Source organism: Centroberyx gerrardi, chromosome 10 (genome assembly GCF_048128805.1).
Source record: "Centroberyx gerrardi isolate f3 chromosome 10, fCenGer3.hap1.cur.20231027, whole genome shotgun sequence".
NCBI classification, from domain to species: Eukaryota; Metazoa; Chordata; class Actinopteri; order Beryciformes; family Berycidae; genus Centroberyx; species Centroberyx gerrardi.
In genome coordinates, this window is record NC_136006.1 from 10328060 (window position 1) to 10352142 (window position 24083).

Genomic DNA, 24083 nt, shown 5'->3' on the forward strand with positions numbered 1-24083 from the left:
GGCCTAAAGTATAGCTACATGAAAAAGTTCCTCTATGATTTTTGATAGAATATCTTGGAGAAACAATAAAATAGTCCCATAAGTGTGTAATAATAAGTGTTTAGTGCAACCTCACTGGACTCAATATTCAGCGAGACTTTTTCAAAGCGGCCATTATTGTGTGTTGCTGCGTATTGACAGAGGGAGATCAATTGAAATTGAATTCATAATTGCTCAGTAGTGGAGCCTCGCACTTAATTCAAATTAATGAAGTACCTGCAAATCTATAGTGCTGTGGGTTCAGAATGATCATTTGATTAACTACCCCAATCAGGCTATGGTATTTCAATTAAATTAAGTGCAGTGTTTATCCCTTCATTAGTCAACACTCACATACAAAATTAAATGCATAATGCATGCTGGTGACAGGGCGCAGTGCATGTGCAGGTGAACACGCTAACATACACACAGACACGTAGTCTACCTAGGCACGTATCACTTTACCATCAACAATGATGGATTAAAAGAAGAGTGATTTACATATTCTTCATAGTAACGAAGGATTATTGCTTGATCATAAGTCTCACTCTAAATGAATGTCGGAAATAATGAGAGAGAGAGATAGAAAGGAAATCAGATAGGAGAGATGACTGAGTGAGAAAGAAGAGAGACTTAGACGAATGCCTTATCAATACTGATAATTAGACTATAGACTATCGCGGTGCTCTCTACCTGCCGCTGAGCGCTCGTAATGGAGTCGTTTTTTTACCATTCAAACAGAAAGAATGGCTCTAATAAGTTACGGGACATTGTTTCGACCTTGACAAAGCACTTCATCTGGATAACAGTTACCCTTCTAAACTGCAGGGGAATTAGGTCACTTTGATGCCACAAGTCCACAGAGCATGACAGGGTTTGGCATCATTGACTTTGGGGCTGGAGGCAGTACAGTTTCTTACTGGTTCCTAACCAATGTTCTAGTTTCTAGTTTTTATTTGGGTCTAATTTATGTCTACTAGAAGATTTTAATTCTAACATTAGATATTCATAATTAAACTGAAAAAGTTACAATGAAAGCGCAAACCTAAAATAAATGAGGGTATTTTTTAAAATGATAGTGTAATTAAAGTAATTGCTTGACAAAATTACACTCTTACAGACCGGATTTTCTATATTTAAGACATTTTCAATGATGAACTCCAAGAGGTTTTTTTGCATGGAAATGCACTTGGACGGGAGTGTTACTCCAGTACTGAAGAAATCATTTAGGTTCAAGGCTTCGGCCTCCCTTCGTCCTTCCATGATCTTGCGGGTGCAATTCGATTTCTCCACTGTACAATTTGATTTGGACAAACGTCAGATTCTGACTAAGGGGGCCATGTGACCAGATTGATGCCCCAAGGGCAACTCCATCCACAGTTGACTTGTGTTTGTGCTTATCAGATAAAAAAAAACACAACAACAGTAAACACACACACACCAACACACAAGTGCGTGCCCGCTCACAAGCATGGACACACACACGCAGGCATCCATACTAGCCTGCGTTTGCCACACACACACTTACTCACACACACTCACACACACACACACACACACACACACACAGCCCCCAAACTGGCGTCCACCCAGATCTGAGCTGACCAGAACCCTATGTGTGTAGATTTATCATTGGCCATTAAAAGACATTTGATTTTTACTGGGAGGGCTCTCCACTGCTGGTCCCTCAATAGAAGCCTAGCCCACCTTTTATAACCGCTATCTTTAACCTTCTCCTCTGCTCATAAAACGGCAGCAGCTCTCTTCCTCTTCCTCCTCCGCCCCCCCACTCCATCCCTCTCCCCCCCTTTCCTTTCGTCTCCTCTATCTTTCCATCTATTTCTACCTCCGCTATGATTCTATCTTTATAGGGTGTGCCCGTGTTTCTCCTCCTCCTGCCCTTGCCCTCCTCCTTTCCTCCATCTATCCCTCCATCCATTCTCTACCCCAAAGCTATTCTTCCTTAATTGTCTTCTCTTCCTCCTGAATGATCAATTCGTTGAATTTATTTGACAGTTTCACATTTGAGAATAGGGACAGTTCCAGAGCTTCTGCTTTAAGCCTCCCAGAGCTTTCAAAAAGTGAGCATTCAAGGTGAGCTTTCAAGAAGATGTTCAGAGAAAACCTTGCTACCTTGTTTTGAGAGGTACATGGCCTATTTTTAAAGTCTTTAATCATAGCATACCCTTCCTCCTTTCCCTGCCTGATATCTCTTTGTCCATTCCTAACAGTTCTGCTATCCTTCCCTCTTTTTTAATGGCATTTCAGCTTTACCAGATGCAACAGAGAGGCTAGAAAGAAGGCACAGAGTAAGACATCAAAGCTCAGATTCAGCCAGATTCAAACCCACAGTGTTGCAACTAGTTTGTGGTCCTTTGTCTGCTGAGTCACAAGGATCCTCCACAAACAACACAGTTTGAATTCAATGCAGCAATAACTCAAATATTCTCATTACTGTGCTCAGAGAATGTATTTGGAAATGTATGTTTCATTTTGTTGTTCCTCCTTGTTTCCATCCATGTTCCTTATCGCTGTCTACCCTCCTTTCCTCCCTCATTCTCTCTCTCTCTGTATCACTCGGCTTCTGTTTCCTCTGCTCTGTTATCTATTTTCCTCCTCTCCTCCGGCCATTTTTTTGTCTCCCCATCTCTCTCTCTCTCTCTCTCTCTCTCTCTCTCTCTGTCTTTCTCTGGTTGACCTAGCGACCAGTTTCATTTCCGCTCATCCATCCGTCCGTCGGCTGTCTGCTGTTTTGGGGACTAATCTCTTTTCAAATCACTCTCTCATAGATATTTGGTGATGCTCAATGCATGAGAGTTAATGAAGAAAGTGCATGGGTAAACACACAGACAGAGAGACGGGAGCGTGTAAATATACACACAAATTCAAATGCACACTAACAGATGAGCTAGACGACCAACTGTGTACTCTCTAGGTTTGCATTAGCGCTGGGTCTTGTTAGTCAATTAGCCAACAAATTAGAGTCTTAGTTGAATGACACATTAATCAGTTTTTCATGATTCATTTGTATGAGCTAGTTGCTGGAAAATCATAAGCACATCGCAGCAGTAACATTGTATACATTGCATTCTCCCATCTTCCGCAGTAAACACACATACACACATATCCCCTCCTCCCACACACACACACACACACACACACACACACACACATTCACACACACTTTCAGTCAGTGTTTTTGACACCTCCCTTTCTTTCTCCTCTTTCAGCTCACTTATTCAGCAACTGGAAATGATGCCACATCTCCAACAACTCTAGCTTGTGTTAATTGCACTGCAAGATCCCCCATGCCCAACACACACACACACACACACACACACACACACACACACACACAAATGAAAAAAAAAAAAATGCATGGCCATCGAGCTAAAAACAAGTTTTTCTTAGTTTCTGAAAAGTTGACCTTTTGGAGATTTCCAACGGACAACAGCAATATGCATATGCGTGCAGGAGCATGTGCATGATGAGCATCCACACAAACACACACACACACATACAAAGACACACACATGCGGGTGCACATACATACACCTCCCTATAAACAGACACCCTGCATACAGACACATGCACATACACGTCCCTAATAGTAGCAACTTGAACAATGCAATTTTCACACCCAGACTGAGAAGAAGTCCGTTGTAACACCCTTTCTCCCAGAGGTGTGACATGGGAGACACAGGAGATTATGGTTGCGTGATCCTAAGTGAAGACAGGGGAAGAACATGAGTCTCCCTCGCCTCACGCACATCATCCTGCACTGGCACTACTGTTTGACACCAGTCGGACCTCAGTGGGAGTTCAATGTAAATGTGTTTGTGTTTTGGATCTGCCAACTGGACAACAAATGAGCCTTCGGCAAATGAATCAATTTGAATTGATGGGAAAGATCTCTCCAGCCATAACTGATTGGTAAGTGAATCATGCAGATCATTGATGATAGTGATTTTTAAAAACACACACTATTCTTTCTTCACTGCTTCACGCTTTTATAGCACCTCTCAGCATAGTTTCTAATTTAAGCTGGCCTCCATCTATCTACACTTATAGTGTAAGTAACTTGGCCTCCATCTACCAGCACCCAGTTTTAGTAAGCTGGCCTCCATCTACCAGCACCCAGTTTTAGTAAGCTGGCCTCCATCAGCACCCACTTTTAGTTAGCTGGCCTCCATCTATACCAGCACCCAGTTTTAGTAAGCTGGCCTCCATCTACCAGCACCCAGTAGGTATTACTGTAATAAGAAGGCTTTCCTCTAACAGCACTAGCATATTGATCATAGCTGGCCTCCATCTACCGACACAAGTTTTAATTTGGGCGAGCCCTCATTTACCAGCTCTTAATTATCAAGCCGGCTTTCATCTCCCAGCGCATATCATCCAATTTAGCTGCATGGCCTTCAATGCATCATTCTATCTCCATCCTTTACGTCTCCAGCTGGCTCTACTGTTCTGCTCTAACTCTAGAATATACTTTTGGGTTTCATCCTGATTCCTACAGTACGTCCATTCACAGATGTTTTCCTAACTCCATGAATGGGAGGTGTTTTATGTTTTAAATAAAGTTTTCATTTGAGCGTTCAACTTCCTCTCTCCTGACTGAAATGCAGCTTATGTGTAAGTTCAATAAGGAAGACTACCTAATACCACCCTCCTCTCATGCTTTCTCTTTACCCAATCAGAGTCAGCCAACACTTTCCCTCTTTTCTCACAGAACCAATCATCTAAGTTGCTGGGAGTATATCCATGCCACCTATTATGCTATTGTGCCGCTCATGGAAGTACTGTATGCTGTATGCCTCTGTCATTCCAGTCGCTGCGCTGTGCTTACCTTCGCACCTCCTCCACCTCCCCACCACCAATGTCAAGGCTCCAGAGGGATTACCCAGGGGAGCGGGGCATCCTGATTCCAATGTCCATTCACAGATGTATTCGTGAATGGGAGGCGTTTCACCACAGAGTCTACATCAAAGCCATGTTTTAAATAAAGTTTGCATTTGAGCATTCAAGCTGGAAAACTGCACTAGCCAGTGTGTTCTGTTGATGAGTGTTTGCTGTGAAAATGGTGATGGATGTGATGGATTTTGTGACCCAGCATGTCTTTTTTTTTTACCATCAAATGAAGGAGTATTTGCTTATCTGTGTGTTTTTCTACACATCTCTGGTCATAAGTTGCAGGGGTGCAGGACTGTACAGCCCCGCAATTTTCACAAATAAGTTTCATAATGAATTGTAGTTTCACAATGAGTACAGAGTCAGCTACGGGAGAATAACATTAATATGCAGAGCATGTAGAGGAGGAGGAGAAGAGGAGGAGGAGGAGAAGGAGGAGGAGGAGGAGGAGGAGGTGAGTAATCTTACCATCATCTCCTGATCCTGAGCCGGCATCTGTGGAGGAGAGCAAACACAGTTATTAACCAGAGGCTCACGCAATCACAGATGAGCCGAATGAGTGTGTGTGCACCTGCATATGTAAGTGACTGTGTGTGTGTGTGTGTGTGTGAGTGTGGGATTGTGAATATCTGCTTGGGAATGTGTTTGCGTGCGTGAGTGTGTGTGTGTGTGTGTGTGTGTGAGAAAGAGAACTGATAGCTATGCGTAAGTGTTTGCGCATGTGTGGGTGTGTTGGTGTGCGTGAGAGAGACAGAGAGATTTCTCTAAAGAATACAGAAAGAGAGAAAAGAGGATGAGAAAGGGAGAGGAAGATAGAGAGATGGAGTGCGCCCCGAGGCCCGGGGTGCGTCACGCATCTCCCCATCCTGTAGCGGCACATTGATGAAAACAACCCTCCAACCAAGCTTTCCACTGTGGAATCTGTTTCCCGGTTCTTCGCTATGCGTTTGCGTGCTAGAAATTCCTTCTGCGTGGCTTTCCCGCTGAATCCATGTAAAGCTCCCTCAAAGACATCAAGCTTACAGAATTGTTTAACGATACGGCTGTGAAAGGGATACCGATGAGCACTTAGAAGAGCAGGCGGCGCGGTAACGTGAGCCGCAGCACAAAGCAATCTGCTAAAATGCCCAGGGCCGGAGACTAGACGCAGGGTCCCACCAGGCTCTGGAGGGATAATAGCTCGACTCCGTATGAATACCCATGTGGAAAGGGTTTATAGGTAGAGGTGCACCAAACAGTATCGGGATCGGCGCCGATGCAGCTCCCAAACACATGGACCCGGGTCGGCAAATGAAGCTGTCCCGATACCGATACTTTAATGACATAAGCTTTGGCACGATAAAATACTTTTTCCGACGGAAGGAAAAAAAAATGTCTGCGGCGCGGCTGTTCTTCGAGGTCAGTGAAGCAAGCTGGCAGCTGTGCCAAGCCAAGGTGTCTCTGTCAGCGGTGAGAGAGGAGAAGAGGGGAAGCAAGCCACACACACAGACAGAATAAAACAAGTAGAAGTGAGGCAATTCTGCCTTCAAAATGAGAGTATTTGTCACTGTCACTTTTGGGGAAAAAAGAATTAAGTACTGTGGTAAACATATGCTGTGAACAGGACTTCTTGGAAAAAACGATTGCATTTTTATTTCCCACAGATTCCCCCATTACATGTATTTTGTTTATTTTTATCTCAGTACTTTGTAGTACTCAAAAAACTTTGCAGCACATGCTCATAAATAAAGGTTTTATTTTGTAAGGTTTGACCATACGTCCTTTTTTTTTTGTTTAGGCACTGGTAGGTAAAGCTGACTGAAGCTGCTGTTTGTGAAAAATAACTTTCCGCTCACATTCAACAAGCTATATCCTCTAGCTTATTTTATGTAGCCTATTTTCTATTTTATTATTTTATTTGATTGGTGATTGTTATACAATGATCAGTGTATAATGTGATCATCATGTCATTTTGATGATGTGTTTTAATGTTGTATCATGTTATTCTGATGATTGTTGGAGCTTGTGTTGCAGGACAAATTTCCTTGAGAACGGACAATAAAGTATTATCTTATCTTATCTTATCTTATCTAATTAAAATCTAAACAAAATTGATGCACTTGTTCCAATACTATACTTGTATTGGTTGTTAAAGATTGGTATCAGTGCACCTCTGTATACTAGAATCCAGAAAGTTTCCTACATGCTTCAAAACTGGGATAAATAAAATCTGCAAAAAGTGTTTTATTTCTTCATCTAGTGTGAAGGCCACTGCCATAAACATGACATCTAATCTGACATTATCTGAATTGTTATGATAAATCCCACCTATCTGGTGCTCTAGTAAAATAAATCTAAGAATCATTTGCAAACACTATTTAACCGAGGTCAGAGGTCTGTATGATTCACAGTGAACTTGTGAGAAATGTATGTTAGCAAACATTTGTCTACTGGGAAATTATCAGCCCTGAAGCATTATGTGATGGAAACCACTGAGTAAGCTACTGTTAGCCTGCTTAAAGAAACCAGCCAAGATACTGCAGCGGGTCTCAGAACACATGCATAGTCTTTGAAAATGATTTGAAGTCAGTTGCTTTACGTTTCTGTATGGAGACTCCCCTCCAAAAAGCACAATTTCATTGACCTTGGAAAATGTTCAACACTTAATGCTCAGTGTTTCATCAAAAGGCTGAGCTTTGGGGATCAGGCTGAAGTCTGGAGGAGTTCATGGGAGATCAATAAAAACCTTTACTTTAGCATCTCCCTGCTGTACAAGGGCAGAGGTTTGAAGAGAGGAAGATGGGCTTTCGAAAAGAGAACAAGAAGGGGAGGCAGATAAGCAAAAGCTTATTTTTTCTGCCTGCTTGCCTGCCAAATAAAGGATCACAATGGAAAGAAGCCGTGTGATTTTACAGTGTCACCCGGAAAGCTAGAATACTCCACGCTTGCCGGTGTACTGTTGATTCAATTCATCATAGAAATTCTATCGATCACTCAAAGATAAAGAAAAGTAATGGTGAGAGGCAAAGAAGAGTAGGGGAGGAGAAAGACAAGACAAGGAGGAAAAATGGTCACATCCACAGACAGCAGATGATTAAAGTGTCTCTTTTTCAGTTTGGGTGCAATTGATTAGGAGAGGAGTGGAGAGGAAAAGAGAGGAAACTTTCAGGGGAAATGTTATTAACCTTACTGTGCTGCTTAAACCTGAGGCTATGTTGCATTACACACACACACACATACACACACACGACTGCCCACCTACACACACATTTTGAGGGTGAGGAGGATGCTTTTGGAAACTGCTTTCTACTGTAAATAAGGCATGACAGTCGGGGTTCAGTGGGAGGGGATGGGTGCAGTAATGCTGACAGATACTCTGCCCGGCAGGCAGTTGAGTGTATCAGACCTCTTCTGGTCCCTTGTAAACGTGATGTTCATGTTTTAACGGGCTACCTTGACTGTGCACACTTCTCATTCTTATTCCACGGCTACACTGAGTGGACACATAGACTGTGACACAGACCAGTAGCCCGGCTGTAACGGCTTCGTTCTGTGCGCATCCAATCCCACACACACACACACACACACAAACAGAACCCATGTACACTACCAGTCAAAAGTTCAGACACACGCATTTTTCTTTATTTTTTACTATTTTTCACATTTTAGAATAACTATGAAAATACTAAAACTATGAAATAACACCGATGGAATTATGCAGTGACCAAAAAAGCGTTAAAAACAAATCCAAACTAACTTATATTTTAGATTCTTTAAAGTAGCCGCACTTTGCCTTGATGGAAAGGCAAAGGCTTTGCAAAGACATTCATACATAGGCATCAACTTCACTATTTATATTTGTCTAAAAAACTCTCACACACACAGCTAGGTAAACTGTAATAGCTCTACCTTTTTGTGCAATATTTGCAACAGCAACATGAGGTGCATTGTGTTTGTTTCATTACATTTGGTGAAATTGAACTGTGGCAATTACAAATCTGAACTTCAATTTTCTTTGATCCTTTTGGGCAGTTTGGGTACTTTTCACATGGATAAATGTATGGGGCAATTTAGAGCAAGTCATCAGGTTTTTGCTGTTTTGAAATGATGTTTCATCAAAGCCTGAGAAGGTACAATTTCACCACAGCAGGAAAGGCAGGCTATTTAATCTGCTGTCCGGGATTCAACACACACACGTTCACTATTTTACCAACCAAATAGCTTTTTAGAGTAGAAATAGATTGGTTGGTTATGTGCTTGAATGGCAGACAAACTTTCCAGCCGCAACCAAAATGTACCAGAATTTGTCTGGTTACTGGTGTTAATTTTCCTCCCTGATTGTCACCGTAGCGTACTTGGGGTTGGCAATGAGGCTTGGTGGTTAAAGAGACTGTCCTACCAGCTCCAGGCCTGACCTCTGACCTCTGGCCTCTCTGTGGAGGGGGGCAAGCGAAAAGAGAATCTCCCTACAGTGATCAATAGCGTATCACATTATCATTACTCACATATCACTTAGAATTCAGACAGAATTCGCAACTAACTAGCAATGACTAAGCATATATTTATAGTGTGTTTGAGTACATAATGAATTTAGATCATATATATAGTCTGCTGTCCAAAAGATGTCTTCTACTGTCCCTTTGCACCGTATGAGGGCCTGTTGTCCAGGTGCCATGTGTAAAACTCTACAAGTTATACAATATTACACCTCCTGTACATTTATTGTACAGTATTCTACTTACACAGTGATTCTCATTTACCTGTCAGTCCACCGATACCTGACTGAGCTGCTCAAGTAGTCAGTGAAACATATGGCTCATGTCATCTGTGAATGCTAAGGCAGCACTGCAGACCCACCAAATTGTGCTTAAACATGTCATCAACATTTTAACAATGTGTCAATTAAACCTTCTCCCACCGTCCCCCTTAATGACTTCCTCTAAGTTGCGATGTTCACTTTGTGAAGTGAGTTGGAAAATGCTATGTTAGCGCTTGCCTTAGCTTAACTCTCTCCTTTGGGGAAAATAGACTCCCTTTGGTTTGTTTCGCTTCGCTAGGCTAATGGTTAACTGCTCCTCACTGTGCAGGGCCAGCACTTGATGTGATAGAAAAGTGGTCCCATCCTGCGTTAATCAGCTTTCACTGGCTCTTTATCGCTGAGAGCTCTGCCTGTTATCCAGCTCTAGATCAGGACTTCCTTATCTGCGGGCAACCTGAGGGTAATAAAAACTGGAATAAACAGGAATAAAAGAAGTGTAAAATGGTGTCTTCATCTGACAGATGTCACATTGGAAAAATCAATATTAAACCTCAATTAAAAACAAACAAAAAAACTTAAATGCTGTGAATACTGTGTATGACCTTGGCCGGCCTTTTTCAAGATGATTTTACTTGGGGACAATAAATACTATGCTATGCTAATCATGTTTGTCCGCGCCTCAGTGCCATCACATGGCCTGGAATTGGCACCTCAGCAGGCGTCCTGTTTACTGTTTGGAAGGACAGCAGACCCTAACGTCTGGCCTTTTGGCCTCAACAGTGTCCAACAGGGCTTATGAGACGACAGGAACCGTGCCGTCAGGCGGCTGTTAGGCTTGTTTACTGAGGTAAACATCAATAAGGATCCTCCTGGTCCGTCACGTACAGTAAACACGGGCGCAGATCTGCAAATGTAACAACCAGCTGGGAGCTGACGAGAGTCTGCAAAGGTTTAAATCCCTAGACTAGCTGGAAAAATCTGGATGGGGAGAGTGAATTCCTAACGCTCTTCCTACCCTTATCAACTGTGGAGGCGATCTTGAGCGAGGCTCTTAACCCACAATTGACTCCAGTGGAGTTACAATAGTGGCTGCACAGGGCCGGTCCCAGGTGGACACTGCTGGAAAAGAGCATTCTGTCCCTGGATAAATAAAGGTTAAAAACACAGGAGACAAGGGAGCCAGTGGGAGGAGCGGTCAGCACTTCCGGATACTCTAGGTAGCCAATAGCTGACTTGATATGAAATCAGTAAAATAATCACCACATTTTCTGCTTTGATGAATGTTAATGCAATCGTTAAAAACTTGTAAACTACAGCAACTTTCAAGCTGTCTTCAGAAAATACATGACTGGATGACTGCATTCATTCAGATTCAGAAAGTCATTATGAAAATGTCTCCATCTCCATTTGTAATTGTCAGTCTTTCTGCAAACAACATTAACAATGCAAGAATCCCTCTTTTTTTTTTTTTTTTTTTGGTCTCACAGCCTCATCCCTCTCCTCAACCCTCTCCAAAGAGACATAACTCTGATCGTAAAGGTGCATCAGCGGCCTACACTCCGTCTTGACATTCTGTAACAGAGTTTCCCCCCAGGATGTCTGTGTCATGATCTGTCTAAGCACACCAGGAAGGGAAACAAGTATTGGCATTGGCGTACGGTCCACATACATCCATTACGCTGTGTACTGCTGCCTCTAATGGGATTCTGGAAGATGGAAAGGAGGAGAGGCAGAGAAAGAGAGAGAGAGAGAGAGAGAGAACAAGAGAGTTTTGTTACATGTATTGTCTGGGTACAGTGGCTTTGACGCTTGCACTCCTTACTATTGATCGCTAGTATGTAGTCAATCTAGAAATTTAAACGTATTCCACTGTTGCACTCGTTTTAAGTCGGTTTAGGCCGGAGTATCAGCTAAATGCCTAAAATGAAAATGTGAAATGTAAGAGAGAGGGAGCGGCCCGGCTTGTAGTGAAGCTAGCAGAAAGGAAACAGCATCAGAAGTAGCAGCCTGTCACACTTTTCCACATGGAAGGTTTGTTGGTAACACTTAGTTATGTAAGAGATTTACACGGCTCACTCAGAATAAGCTCGTGTGTTTAGTGACACTTTCACTTTCAAGTGAACAACCAGTGTCTGGAACAGCTTCTTTACACATCTGCAAGACATATATGATTATATAAACGATTTACGAGAAAATGTCCCTTAGATCAATGCCGTTTTCAATGAACTGTCTTGAGAATGATTCAGCATTTTTTTTTTTGCCATTGACTGTTCTCAATTTTCTGCACTTTCATAAAGCACGAAACCTATAGAAATTGCAGTGATTTTACAAAGATAGACGGCCATTGTTTAACTATTGTATTGGTCTGGGGGATTTTCTATGGAAGCTTATTGCATTCATCTTGGAAAAAAACACAAGGCTATCTCATAATAATGAGATCTTTTCTTGGTATTATGATAAAAGGATCTTGTAATATTCAGATCTTTTCTCATAAGAAAAAGCTTTTTTTTTTCAAGATGAATGCAATATACTTCTGTAAGTTTCATTTTCATGTTACATACATGTAGACGCCTCTGTTCTGTAGCTGACCCTGCACTTTGCTCTCCCTGTGGAGGCGGGCTAGCACTTCCCTAAGGGGATTAATACACACACACACACACACACACATGCACACACACATTATAACTGTTGATTGCTCATTCATGAATGTGTGAAAAATCCTCACGACGGTTCCCTGGGTGTTGCAGGGTCATGACTCAGCTGTAAAGAAGTCATGCTTGCACAAATGCATAAAATAATTAAGCTGTCATTGTTCCAGACCAGAGCTTGAGTAGGTGCGTGTGCAACACCATTTCACACCATTCTGAACACATATTACACCTCTCACTTTGTCTTTTCAGGTGGGAACTCAATTTGCCTAAAACTCATTTCTTCCAAAACATTATTTCTGAACAGGAGATAAACTGTGAATCGAGATAGTTTGCGCCTTCTTTCCTCCTTGGCATTCAGTCTTGAAACCTCCATGTCCCAAGGTGCTTGGTAAATCATGTCTATTTTTTTTTTTTTTTTAAGAGAGTGGGCAGTCCACTCCTTTTGTATTTAAATTAGTTAAAATTGTTTAGTCTTTTAATTTGTGTTTATTTTTTTTGTCTCTGGGCCATCGATGTGCTGCATATTAGATTTTTTACACCATTTTGAATTTCTTGAAAAACAGTTTCCCCCTCAGGCCTTTTAATTTATTTACTGATTGGCCAAAGGGATGACTGCGTCATTTGTAGATAAGGTAGTATGATGCCATGTTCAACAACTGAAGTTCACATCCCAGTTAGATATTAGTTTTTAGAAGCTGCTTTTCAATTTCTCACATTTTCCCACCCAAATTTACATAACCACGCTAATTAAAACCAGACAAGTTGCCTGGAAGCATTAAGCAGTAGCATGCCAGTCATCCAACATACAAGATACACACCACTACTCTATACTTTACCACTGTAGAGAGTAAGAGAGCCTTACAATTAATACTGTTTGTTTGCCTGCTTTTTGTTATCTGATTTAACAGAAGACAGCTGTAAGCCACACAATAAGACTGGATTTCCTTGGTTTTCCCTGCACACTTGTATATTATCCATGCTTCTTTTCTATTTTCTCACAAGAACCTTTCAAAAACTGACTGACGGCTCCACTTCAGTTTACTGTTCCCACACAATAAACATCCACAATATTTGTTACTGACCGGCCCATAGGGTGACTGCATCATTCGTGGGGGACGGCTTGTTTACTGTTACCTTGTTGTAAGTTGCTCTGGATGAGAGCGTCAGCTAAATGCCAGAATGTAACTGTACATGTAAACTGAGAAGCTGAGAAAGGAGGGGATGGAGTTTCTCCCGGGCCATTGGCATCACAGACACAGCCTTTCTGCCAAAAGAAGGCGAGACCAAACATCCCTTTTGTTGCCCCAGCACTGGGTTCTCAAAATTAACTCTTACCGCATGGAAGAAAAGCCTCTCTTTGCCCCTTTCTCCTCCAAGATAAACCCAAACGCATATCACACACTAATTTTTCATAAACACGCCCACACACAAACCACAAAGAAGCCATTTACAGAGAGGGGGAAGCTTTCATGTGACTGAAACTAAATGTTGATGTGCACACGCCCCTGTGGCCTAACACACATATACAATTATTGTTACTGCAGTAACATTTCCACTTCAATTTCCGCACGCGTTTCCTTCGAATGTGCAGACTGCTGCTGAGCTGTGACCATTCAAGGGGCCTTTAATGGACTTCAGCCTGCTGCCTGTCAGTGGGGGTAACTGAGTCAGCGACTACTCAACTCAAGCCAGCAGTACTATCTTGCTTAAGCAGTGATTCACATACGCCTCAGACTGCCAATGTATTCACACATTCAACTAAGCACATTATTCAGAACATGACTCATCAATGTGGTACAAACAGAAGTAGAGGAATTCCTTTGTAGGTGCCACGGGATGCTTTTTGAAGTTTTTGATTATCCCTTTGGACGGAATCCATATTTGTCATCCTGATTATGAGGATGAAACGCATTACTAAGGCTAAACCTAATTATACATGTTCCAATCAAAGAAGAAAAAAAGGAGAAAAAAACATAATCGCCACCTGCTTTTGTATTTGTGCAGATTAGATAATTGTGAAATTTAATTACAAATTAAAGATAGCAATTAGTTTCTTCCAAAACACTGCAAAATTTTTATAATACAATTTATGTGTCATCACCTCCCCATCAGAGCACGCTATTCCTCAAATCTCATTAACAAATGCTGTTTGTTGGCAAAGCTCTGGCTCACAGCTGTGTGTCACTTACGCTCAGTCATCAGGATGTAGGAATTTCATAAATGATCTAATTTCTAGTACTCTACCTATAAGAATGGATTAATACAACAGTTCCCAAAGTTTTTACAGCCAAATTTCTTTAATCTCCTAGTGCATATCCCCTGCAGCAATAAAGACAGCACACTCAAATTTTCTCGTTTTAAAGACAGATACAGAACACTTTCAGCAGAAAGTGAGTAATAAGTTTGCACACTGTGATATGTCCAAACTCATTACCTCTACTAACCCTAACCCTTTCATACATCAGATCCTGTGAAGTATGTCCCTTGTGCCATAATCCAGAGAAAATATCCAAATGCAACACAAATACAGTCATCTAGACTACCCCATACCTACAGTTAGGCTTATTCCTAGGTCACAACATTACCCAATAATTTCTAAACTTGCCTATTAGTCTCAACAACAACAGGCTAATGGGGTGGCTGACCCTTTCGGGCTGAAGCAGTCCGCTCAGCAGTTGAGAAATCAAATTGTATCAGCAAACAGTAAACTTAATCATGAAAGATAATTATAGCAAGGGCTGAGAACGGGGTATGACGATCCACCGCTGTTACCTTAGCTGAGCCATCATTTGTCATATAACTCCCATCTTCAGATAGAATTTCCATATTCCAACTTTTCAGACAGCAGTTGCGTTTCTTGTTTGTGTGTAAGCGAATATCCGATTGCTTTGACGTGCCTAAATATATATACATATTGTTGAAATTTCATATCGTATCTTTTCAAATAGGTATGATGTCACATCACTTGCCGATCAGCAGGGAACTCTTTGAAAATTGAATCTAAAAGAACCGCATCAAAGAGTGTGTGTCCGGATTTAGCCAAGAGTGACCGGAATTGGCCAAGGTTCTGCTACAAACATACCAAGAAAACCAATATACCAGCAGACATATTACTAAAAAGCAGGGGAGTACTGGGAACAAGATTATACCACCAAACCAACATAGGAGCAAACATACTACTAACTAGGGGAGGGTTTTAAGAATAAGGTTACACTACAAACCAATATGCTACACCCAGTATACAAACAAACCACTATACCAGAAAACACACTACCAACAAACAATATACCAGCAGGCATAGGGCTACCAAATATATGAGCAGGCATATGGCTAAATATATTAGCTTGCTAACAAACCACTATACCAGCAAACAACATACCAGCAGTACAGAGCTACCAAATACATCAGCATGCTAACAAACCAATATACCAGCAAACACACTACCAGCAAACAACATACCAGCAGTACAAGGCTACCAAATACATCAGCATGTCAACAAACCAATATATCAGCAAACATACTACTGACAAACAAATGCTAACAAACTAATATACCAATATACTGACAAACCAACACACTAGCAAACACTCCCTACTCTGTTACACTCCAGGGTATTTACTTTAGTGACTCTGTATCCCAGTCAGTGTGTTTTCTCCTCAGTCACAGCCACTCACTGGTTCCTACCTCTACCTCGGAAATAGCCTTCACTGCCTGCTTTAAGCTCTGCTCACGAATGTCTAATTCACCTATTAGTGTTGAGGTGGACTTTGCTACAAAACTTCCACACCTCCCGCTCTTCTGCCTCCACTGCCAACTCTGTATACCTGAGCATCTTGCTTTCATATGCCTCACTGCGTGTTCTCCCATAGCACTGTGAGGTCCACAAAGTAATTTGCTCTTAAATATTTGATCTCCTCTAGCTATGCTTTAGGGGAATTATCAGCATGGTTAGAACAGCACTGCTTAGATGAAACTGTACATTGTATAATTATGCTTAATGTGTTTTTAAAGTTGGAAAATTAAATCACACCAGACCCAACAAGAAAATAATTATTTCCTCCTGATGATGAGTTCTTATTAAGTAAATATATAATATAAATTGTTTTCAGTGCCATGTTTTTGTCATTAACAGTGTTGATGAGAGAAGTTACTTGTTACATTTATTGTTTTTGAATATAAAGCATGTAAAAATACATCAGCAAGAATTTGTAGAAAAAATATAGGGTCTGACATTTTGACCACAGTGTATAATTTCTGGGTAGGCAGCCACACAGTAACTATCTACTTGAGAATTTGCTACATGCAGTATTTACACTATATGCCTTTTAGCATTTATTGAAATGCTCCTTGAAAAGATAAAAGTATAAAAGAAAATAAAGTCACAAAATTCTGTAGAAACTGTCACGGCCATCAAGTTGAAGTCTAGAATTTAAATAAAATGTGTGATTCAGTCGCTCAATTTTCTGCTGTGTTGAACATGGCTCTCGGCAAAAGCCTCATAAAGCAATACCTACGACAATTTGGCCCATACAATATTTACACTAGATGCCTTTTGACATTTATTAAAATACTACAGAACTAAAATGTCATGGCCATCAAGTTCCATTCTGCTTACTGTATTGAATTTGAATAAACTATACAAGAATAAACGGTTAACTCGCTCAATACTCTGCATTGCTGAATGTGCGTCTTGTGCGTAATGTCCTTGCTTTTTTATGTAAGGAAACAATGAAATCTGGATCTCTTCAATGAGAATACTTATCCTGGTCCTTGTCGTAGTTTGTGTCAGTTACATTGAACCTGGGAAGACTGCCTCAAAGTCTACTGACAACAGTTTAAAGATAAGTTGCAATATTTCTGAATTTTGTACAGTTTATTGATATTGTACAGTCGCTAAAGGACCAAGTAGTAAGAAAGATTTATGTTCAAATCTCATATCACACATTATATGTAGTTCCTTTGATGCAGCGCTTGATAACTGAGTATACTGAATCAATTCCTTATTACTACTGAATTCTATCCATTGGGAGCTGCTGTATAGATATATTGATTATTATTGGTTAACCCTAAGAATTCTACTATTTAGACGTATGTGCATTTTAAATTGTGTGAGGCTGACATGAACAGCAACCTGACACTGACATGGACAACATTTGCTTTGCATCCTTTACATGCTTACAGGAAAATGTACAGCAAATGTTCTGTGTGTGTGTGTATGTGTGTGTGTGTGTGTGTGTGTGTGTGTGTGTGTACTTTCATGCTTGCCTGGGCATGTACATGTATCGGTGTACCTGAGTCTGCTTGTATATGTATTTGTGTGTCTGTATCTGTGCGAGCGTCTCATGTAAATGTACGTACCGGCAGGACAGGCGCCTTCTGAAATCACAAGCACTTCAGACTGCTGCTTGCAGGCGTCCCTGCGCAGGAAACACTCGTTCTGGTAGTTCTGATTGTTGGAGCCGCACACTGGGACGTAGTCGTTGTTGCACTGCGGAGAGGGGAGGAGAGGAAAAGGGAGGAGAGATGAGGATAAGAGAATAGAGGAGAGGGGAGGATAGACAACCCGTGGTTTAGGTCGTCTCCAATACGTGATCTTTATGGCTGTGATTCAGAGTTGGCACACCTAAGTCATGCACCTACATCCTTCAGCCAAGACAAAAACTATGTGAGACAAGATTCTGACTTGTGCCAGGAGCGGTGCAGGGGAGAATATTTAAATTGCCCTTGTCTCCACCTGTCCACTGGGTTGCCAGGTTTCTGACATTAGTACGTTTTTGCAGATTGGCACTGTCAGCGGGCCTGCCATATTTCCTTTAAGAGAAGCACTTGCCTTTAATTTCCAGAAATGTAAAGTTCTATAGGCCTAAAGAGAAGCACAGCATAGATCGAATAGGCTTAAAAGCTATACCATATTTCCAATTATATATACTGTATATATAACATGAAGTATGTTGCAAGTCAGAATCCCTCTGTTTGGGGGAAATGCGTAGCTGCTCAAGACACGCCATGTATTTGTGATGAATGGGGTAAAATTTGTTTTGTTGACTTTATTGCAAATTCGCCTCTAATCCTTCCTGTCACTCTCCACTGTATGGCAGTACAAATCCCATATGAATAATTTGAAACAAAAAAAAAAACATCAACTCAATTCAAGCAAAATGTCACATAAGCCCTTCCGGCTCCAAGCCCTTGATTTACTTACTATTCTTTTTTAATGAATGAAAAAAGTTATTTCAAATGAGTTGACCCCTGAGCTACTATTGAAAACTACAAGGCAGAGATTACAGTGCATATGACTGTACACATTCAACATCAATGTAGAACAATGATTGTTAAAGTTTGTCAGCCAATCCCTCCTTTTACCTTGGTTTATTCTTTTTAACTGGTAAAGAAGAGAAAGAGAGCTTCTTATCTTGCAAATTATACAAATAAAATCCACGCAATCAACACATATCAATACATGCTGTGCATGTTCAAAAAGGCAGATAAAAATCAGACTTGGTCCAATTACTCGAAAAGCACACAATTTGTTTCAACCTTAACAGACCTTTGTAGGCGATGTAAAAAATGGCTTTTTGTCTGCATTTATAAAGCAAAACCTTCTTTTCCCTCCCATTCCTTTCCTTTCCCTCAAGCTCCCCTCTTCCTGGCACTCAAGCTCCATTTGTCACATTTTTGGGTTTAACTGACAGGTAAAAAAAACAAATGGGCATAATGATGAAATATGAAAATATACAGAAACAGAGTGCCATTGTTGGAGGTTCCTTGTTGATACACAATCAGAAGCCCTTCAAGTGCAAATGAAATGGTTCAGGGGGTTTTGGAAAATGTCAGCATGTATGTGTCATATTTTAAACAAAACAAAAAGCTAGCTGAACTCAAAACTTTTGAATACATACTGGGTGCAGGCTCTTGGACATAATGAATCAAAAAAGAAGAAGTCCGCCCTCACAAAATATCTTAAAATGCTTATTTAATGCGCAGCAGCAGACAAAGAAATGTTTCATCAGCTGAAGGCCAAGGGCTAAAACGCGTTCATTTCTTTGTGTGCTGCTGTGCATTAATTAAGCATTTGTGAGTGCAGACATTCCTCTTTTTTGATTCATATTTTGAACAGACCTGGGTCAATTAGGTATTTGCAAATACTTCTTAATGTCGGTTTTAACTTGCTCAGAGGTAAAATGAGTTGAACTTTATCAATCCCCAAGGGGAAATTGGGTCACTGCAGTAGCAAAAAATAGAATGTAGATAAATGTACAACAAATAAAACATATAATGAGGATTACAGATGCAGCAGCTCCATCGTATTAATACTCATATTTGCCAGAAAGACTTCTCATTACTATTGACAGATTTACATATTTACACATATGCAGTTTAGAAATTTACACACTTACAATCCCATGCAAGAACATTAATGAAGGGTGTGCAAATGTGCATCACTGGCTTTCCACATTATAAGATTTACAGAGCAGTTGTGCATATGCATCGTCAACATTATCAGCTTTACAAATGGAAGTAACACAGTAATGTGTCCACAAGTACAAATGTGAATCGTTATCTATTCACATGAACAGATTCACTGTTGAAAGTAACATATGTACAGAAACGTCCCCAGAGATACAGTGTGTGCTTGCTCATGTGCAGAAGTATGCACAGAAATATGTACAGGTCATGTGCGTTGACACAGATCAGACTGTGGTTTGCCACAATACAATGAATCATAAGAAAGTCAATTTACTTACTTTTTAATTTATAATTTTCTGTAATAGACAAGGTACCTGATGCTATCTCAATTGTCCGGATGCAGCAATCATCTGATACTCCGAGCAGGTTAAAACAAATACTAAGAATCACTTCAAGAATCACTTGTCAGACCACTACTCGGTCTGTTAAGTTTGAATATGTTTCAACCTGGTATTCAATGTGTTTCAGTTATCTGAACATCTCACTGGTTCAAACAAATACAATTTTATTTAATCAGTGAAGATGTTTTTTCAACACCACATTCACATTCTTTTCCTTCTTCACATTCATTTAATTACACACATTCACACCTGGGAGCTGCTAAGCACAACCACAGTCTTCTACCGTTGGCCATTCTTCTGCTGTTGCTTCACTGGAACAATTAGGGGGTTTTTAGTGACTTGCTCTTTGAAAATAGTTGCTGAGGTTGGAGAGAGCATTACTCATTCAGTTACAGCACACAGTTTGTTGGCTATGGAGCATCTCTAGATTTTACAGATGATTGATGGCACTATGGGTCCAAGTGTTAGCTATTTGTTTTTTTAGCTGTGGGAAGGAGTTCATTCATTTGCAGATATTGATTCAACTGTCCTAAACCATAGGAACAGCAAATGTCAATTATTCCATTGAGAGGTATTCCCCTTTATTCCCCTGGAGGAGGAAATGGCATGCTAAAAGAGGTCCAGAAAAATCGCTCCATCGTCACAGCTCATACCCTGTTTAGCTCAGCAATTTAGAAACGGCTGAAAAACGGGCAAAGATGAAATGTGCTCCTGCTGGTTGTGACATCACAAGGACAGAGGGCTCGCTTGTGAGTCCCCATAGGAACGAGGCTAAGGAGCTCATGGCTCTTTGGCTCCGCTCCTGTTCCCCTTTAAGTCTCTAATGGATTGACCTGGAATCTGTTCTCTGTGGGCCAAAACGTGGCTGTCAATTCATCAGTTTGTGCTCCCACAGAACTATGTACTGCTCTCACAAAAGCAGACACGGGTACGCACACATGCACACCTATGCATGCCTAGGTATGTGTTCAGGCACATGATACACACACATACAGACATAGACACACAGACACACACACAGACACAGACACACACACACACACACACACACACACAGAGTCTGTTGGCTGCCAAGAGCAGCACAAAAATAACCACGCCATCGATTCTGGAGCCCGGGAGCTTCACAGTGCTCAAGTGCGACCACTGTTTTTAACCAGCTGAGGAAAAAAGGCGGTCGAATGCACAGAAAGGAGAGTAGAAGGAGGAGGAGGAGGAGGAGGAGGAGGGGGAGGAGGGAAAAAGAAACTGGGGACTGGCTCTTGATCAAAGGGATTGAGACGGAGGGAGGGAAGAGGCTGTAAAGAGGACGAGAGGCAAAAATGATAGGGAAATTGGGATAAGGGGGAGAAGTCAGAGGAGAGGGAGAGCAAAAGAGACTGAGGGGTAATGAAAGCAAAAGGAATATGCAGAGGCAAGATGCAGACGGCTGGAGAAAGAGGAGAGCCCTGGCTCAACACACTTGGCATGATAAAAAAGAACCATAGGGCCTGAAGAAACTGAAACTGAGGCTTATGGAGAAAAAAAAAGAAGAGAACATCATGAAATAAAAAAGAAAGAGAAAGAGAAGGAAAAACGAGGACACAGACAGAGAAAGAGAGACAGAAAATCCCCTCAAAGGAGAGCGCGCGGGAGAATGAAAAAATGGCAAACCCCACAAAGGGACTGGGAATAGCTTACTGCAGGGCCCGTGCTTTTTGCCATCCTCTCTCCCTCCCTCTCTGTCTCCCTCTCTCACCCTCTCTCCCATCTGGCTTGGGTTGTTCTTAACCTGGGGACTCTCGCTTTATGCCAGGCATGATGCAACTGAGGGGAAAGCTGCCCAGCAGAGCCCTGCGGGGTGTCTTTTAAGAGTGTCTTCTCCTCTGTGAACACCCCCCCAAACACACACACACACACACACACACTTAGTCTTGATCTTCCCCAGTTTTTGGCTGTACCCCTGGGGAAGAGGAGAGGACGGATGAGAGGATGGGGATTTAAAGCCTCCATCGCTCTGGGAGGAGGTGCAGGAGGGAGGCTGGTGTGCTGCAGTGTGCAAATTCCACTCTCATCCGGAAATGCTGATACACGTGCATAAAGGAAGATGCTCCAATCCACCCGTGTCTTATGGTCCTCTTACAGCGCGCCTGATGTAGCTCTCTCACGTTTTAGGCGAGGCAGAACAGAAGAGAGAGGGTTACAGTGGAACGAGGTAGAGAGGTCCAAAATAAAGCATTCAGAAAAAAGGCAAGAAGCATTTCCCATCCCCTTCTTCCCTACCTTCCTTTCCCCACAAAATCACATCCCCCTCTCCTGCCTTCTTCTTCAACTTGCAACTGATCATGCTCCAGCCTTGTTAAAAAAAAATCATTGCATTTTCTGCCAAATTCTTCATCTGGAACTTCTTTTGACATGACAGTGAGGAACAGAGTGAACTGAGGTTACAGATTACTGAGGTAAAAAAAAAAAAACTTGTCTCTTATCACGCACCACTTCTTTACGCAGCACATGATCATTATACAGACAAAGGGATACTTGTTATAACAGTTGTCAGGGTGCTGTGGCTCTGACCCCGGCACTCCTTACTACCGGCAATCTGTGAATTTTAAGCTTAGCCAACTATCGCACTTATTGTAAGTCACTCTGGATAAGTGTCAGACAAAAGTAAATGAAAGACAAAAAATTTGAATCTTTTCTTCTGAATGAAAGATTCAGAGGAAAAGAGGACGTTTCTCATTTGAAGAAAGATTAGGGAGTTGGAAAAAATTACCGCAACAGAGAGACAGGAGGTGAATGAGATATAGAGGGGATGGGGGAGACGGGGGGACAGACAGAAGGTGAGAAAATTTGATCTCCCACGATTCTCTGCAGACAGGGAAGTGGCCAGGGCCATATGGCACGGCCTTCTGTGCCCGCTGGCCAAGCTTCGCAAAACTCCTAGACACAGCCGCAGACCTCCGCTGTGACAAAACCTGGACAGTGGCATGGCATTTCCACCAAGTACACGGCAACAACAGAAGTGTCCATTGTCCCAGTGTGTGTGTGTGGGTGTGTGTGAGGGGAGTGGGTAAGTGACAAGAAGTACATGTGCAGGTGTACACAACCACAAGTGTAGGTGTGCATGAATCCCTACTGTATAGTGTTTCATTTGCAGCATGAGTGTTTCATTTGCAGCATGATTGCAGTTAATTTCCATGTGTGTTCTTTCGCAAATTTCCATTCTCCATCCATGCCTTTTCCCATCGCCTCCCACCCACTCTGCTTTGTCACAAGAAATATAGTTTCCATAAACCTCCTGCAGGGGCTGCTGTGGCTCTGCCTAGCCTCACCACTCCCTGACTCTTCATCTGAGTTCCAAAAGCTAAGCTTCGGGCCTGTAGCCAGGACCTGTTGTCTGCCTACCTGCCTGGGAGTGGGGCATGACACACACACACACACACACACACACACACACACACACACACCAAGCGTCAGAGCACTTTGTACAAAAAAGGCATCCCTGCCTTACCAGGTCACAGCACACAACAACCCAGCAAAACAAGTAGACCCATCATCACTCACTCTGTGCCTCTATACCGGCTCCCTACACCGAGCTCGCCGAACGTCCGACATAACCGCTGTCTGACAGGGGTGGAACAAAGACAGGTGGCGAAGGGGGAGGGGAGACGGTGGAGGGAAGAGAGGGGGAGGCGGGGGAGTACAGAAGCAGGCAGAAGAAAGAGGACGGGGAGAGGAGGGAGGCAGGGAGGTAGAGGAGGAAGGAAGGGAGATGGATGAGATCGAAAGGAGGAAAAAGTGTAAGTGCCGGGAACGGAAGGAAGGCAAGATGATAGCGACGATGAGAGAGGAAACGAGGTGAAGAAAGCGGGGGAGTGGCGAGCATACGCACAAAGGAGAGAGAGAGAGAGAGGAGAGAGAGGAAACCATATGAGAGGAAACCATACGAGAGGAAACCATACGAGTGGGAGACAAAAGAGG

General features: G+C 42.0%; 1 protein-coding gene across 1 annotated transcript in view; it reads right to left on the reverse strand.

Annotated features, from left to right (window-relative positions):
* Positions 1–24083, reverse strand: part of LOC139910547 (tomoregulin-2-like) — an 84312-nt gene that overhangs the window by 34480 nt on the left and 25749 nt on the right. Inside the window, exons 3-4 of the mRNA XM_078286000.1 lie at positions 17677–17806; positions 5398–5424 (exon numbers count right to left, since the gene is read on the reverse strand). Of these exons, the coding sequence (XP_078142126.1) occupies positions 5398–5424; positions 17677–17806 (157 nt within the window). The remainder of the gene's footprint in view (positions 1–5397; positions 5425–17676; positions 17807–24083) is intronic.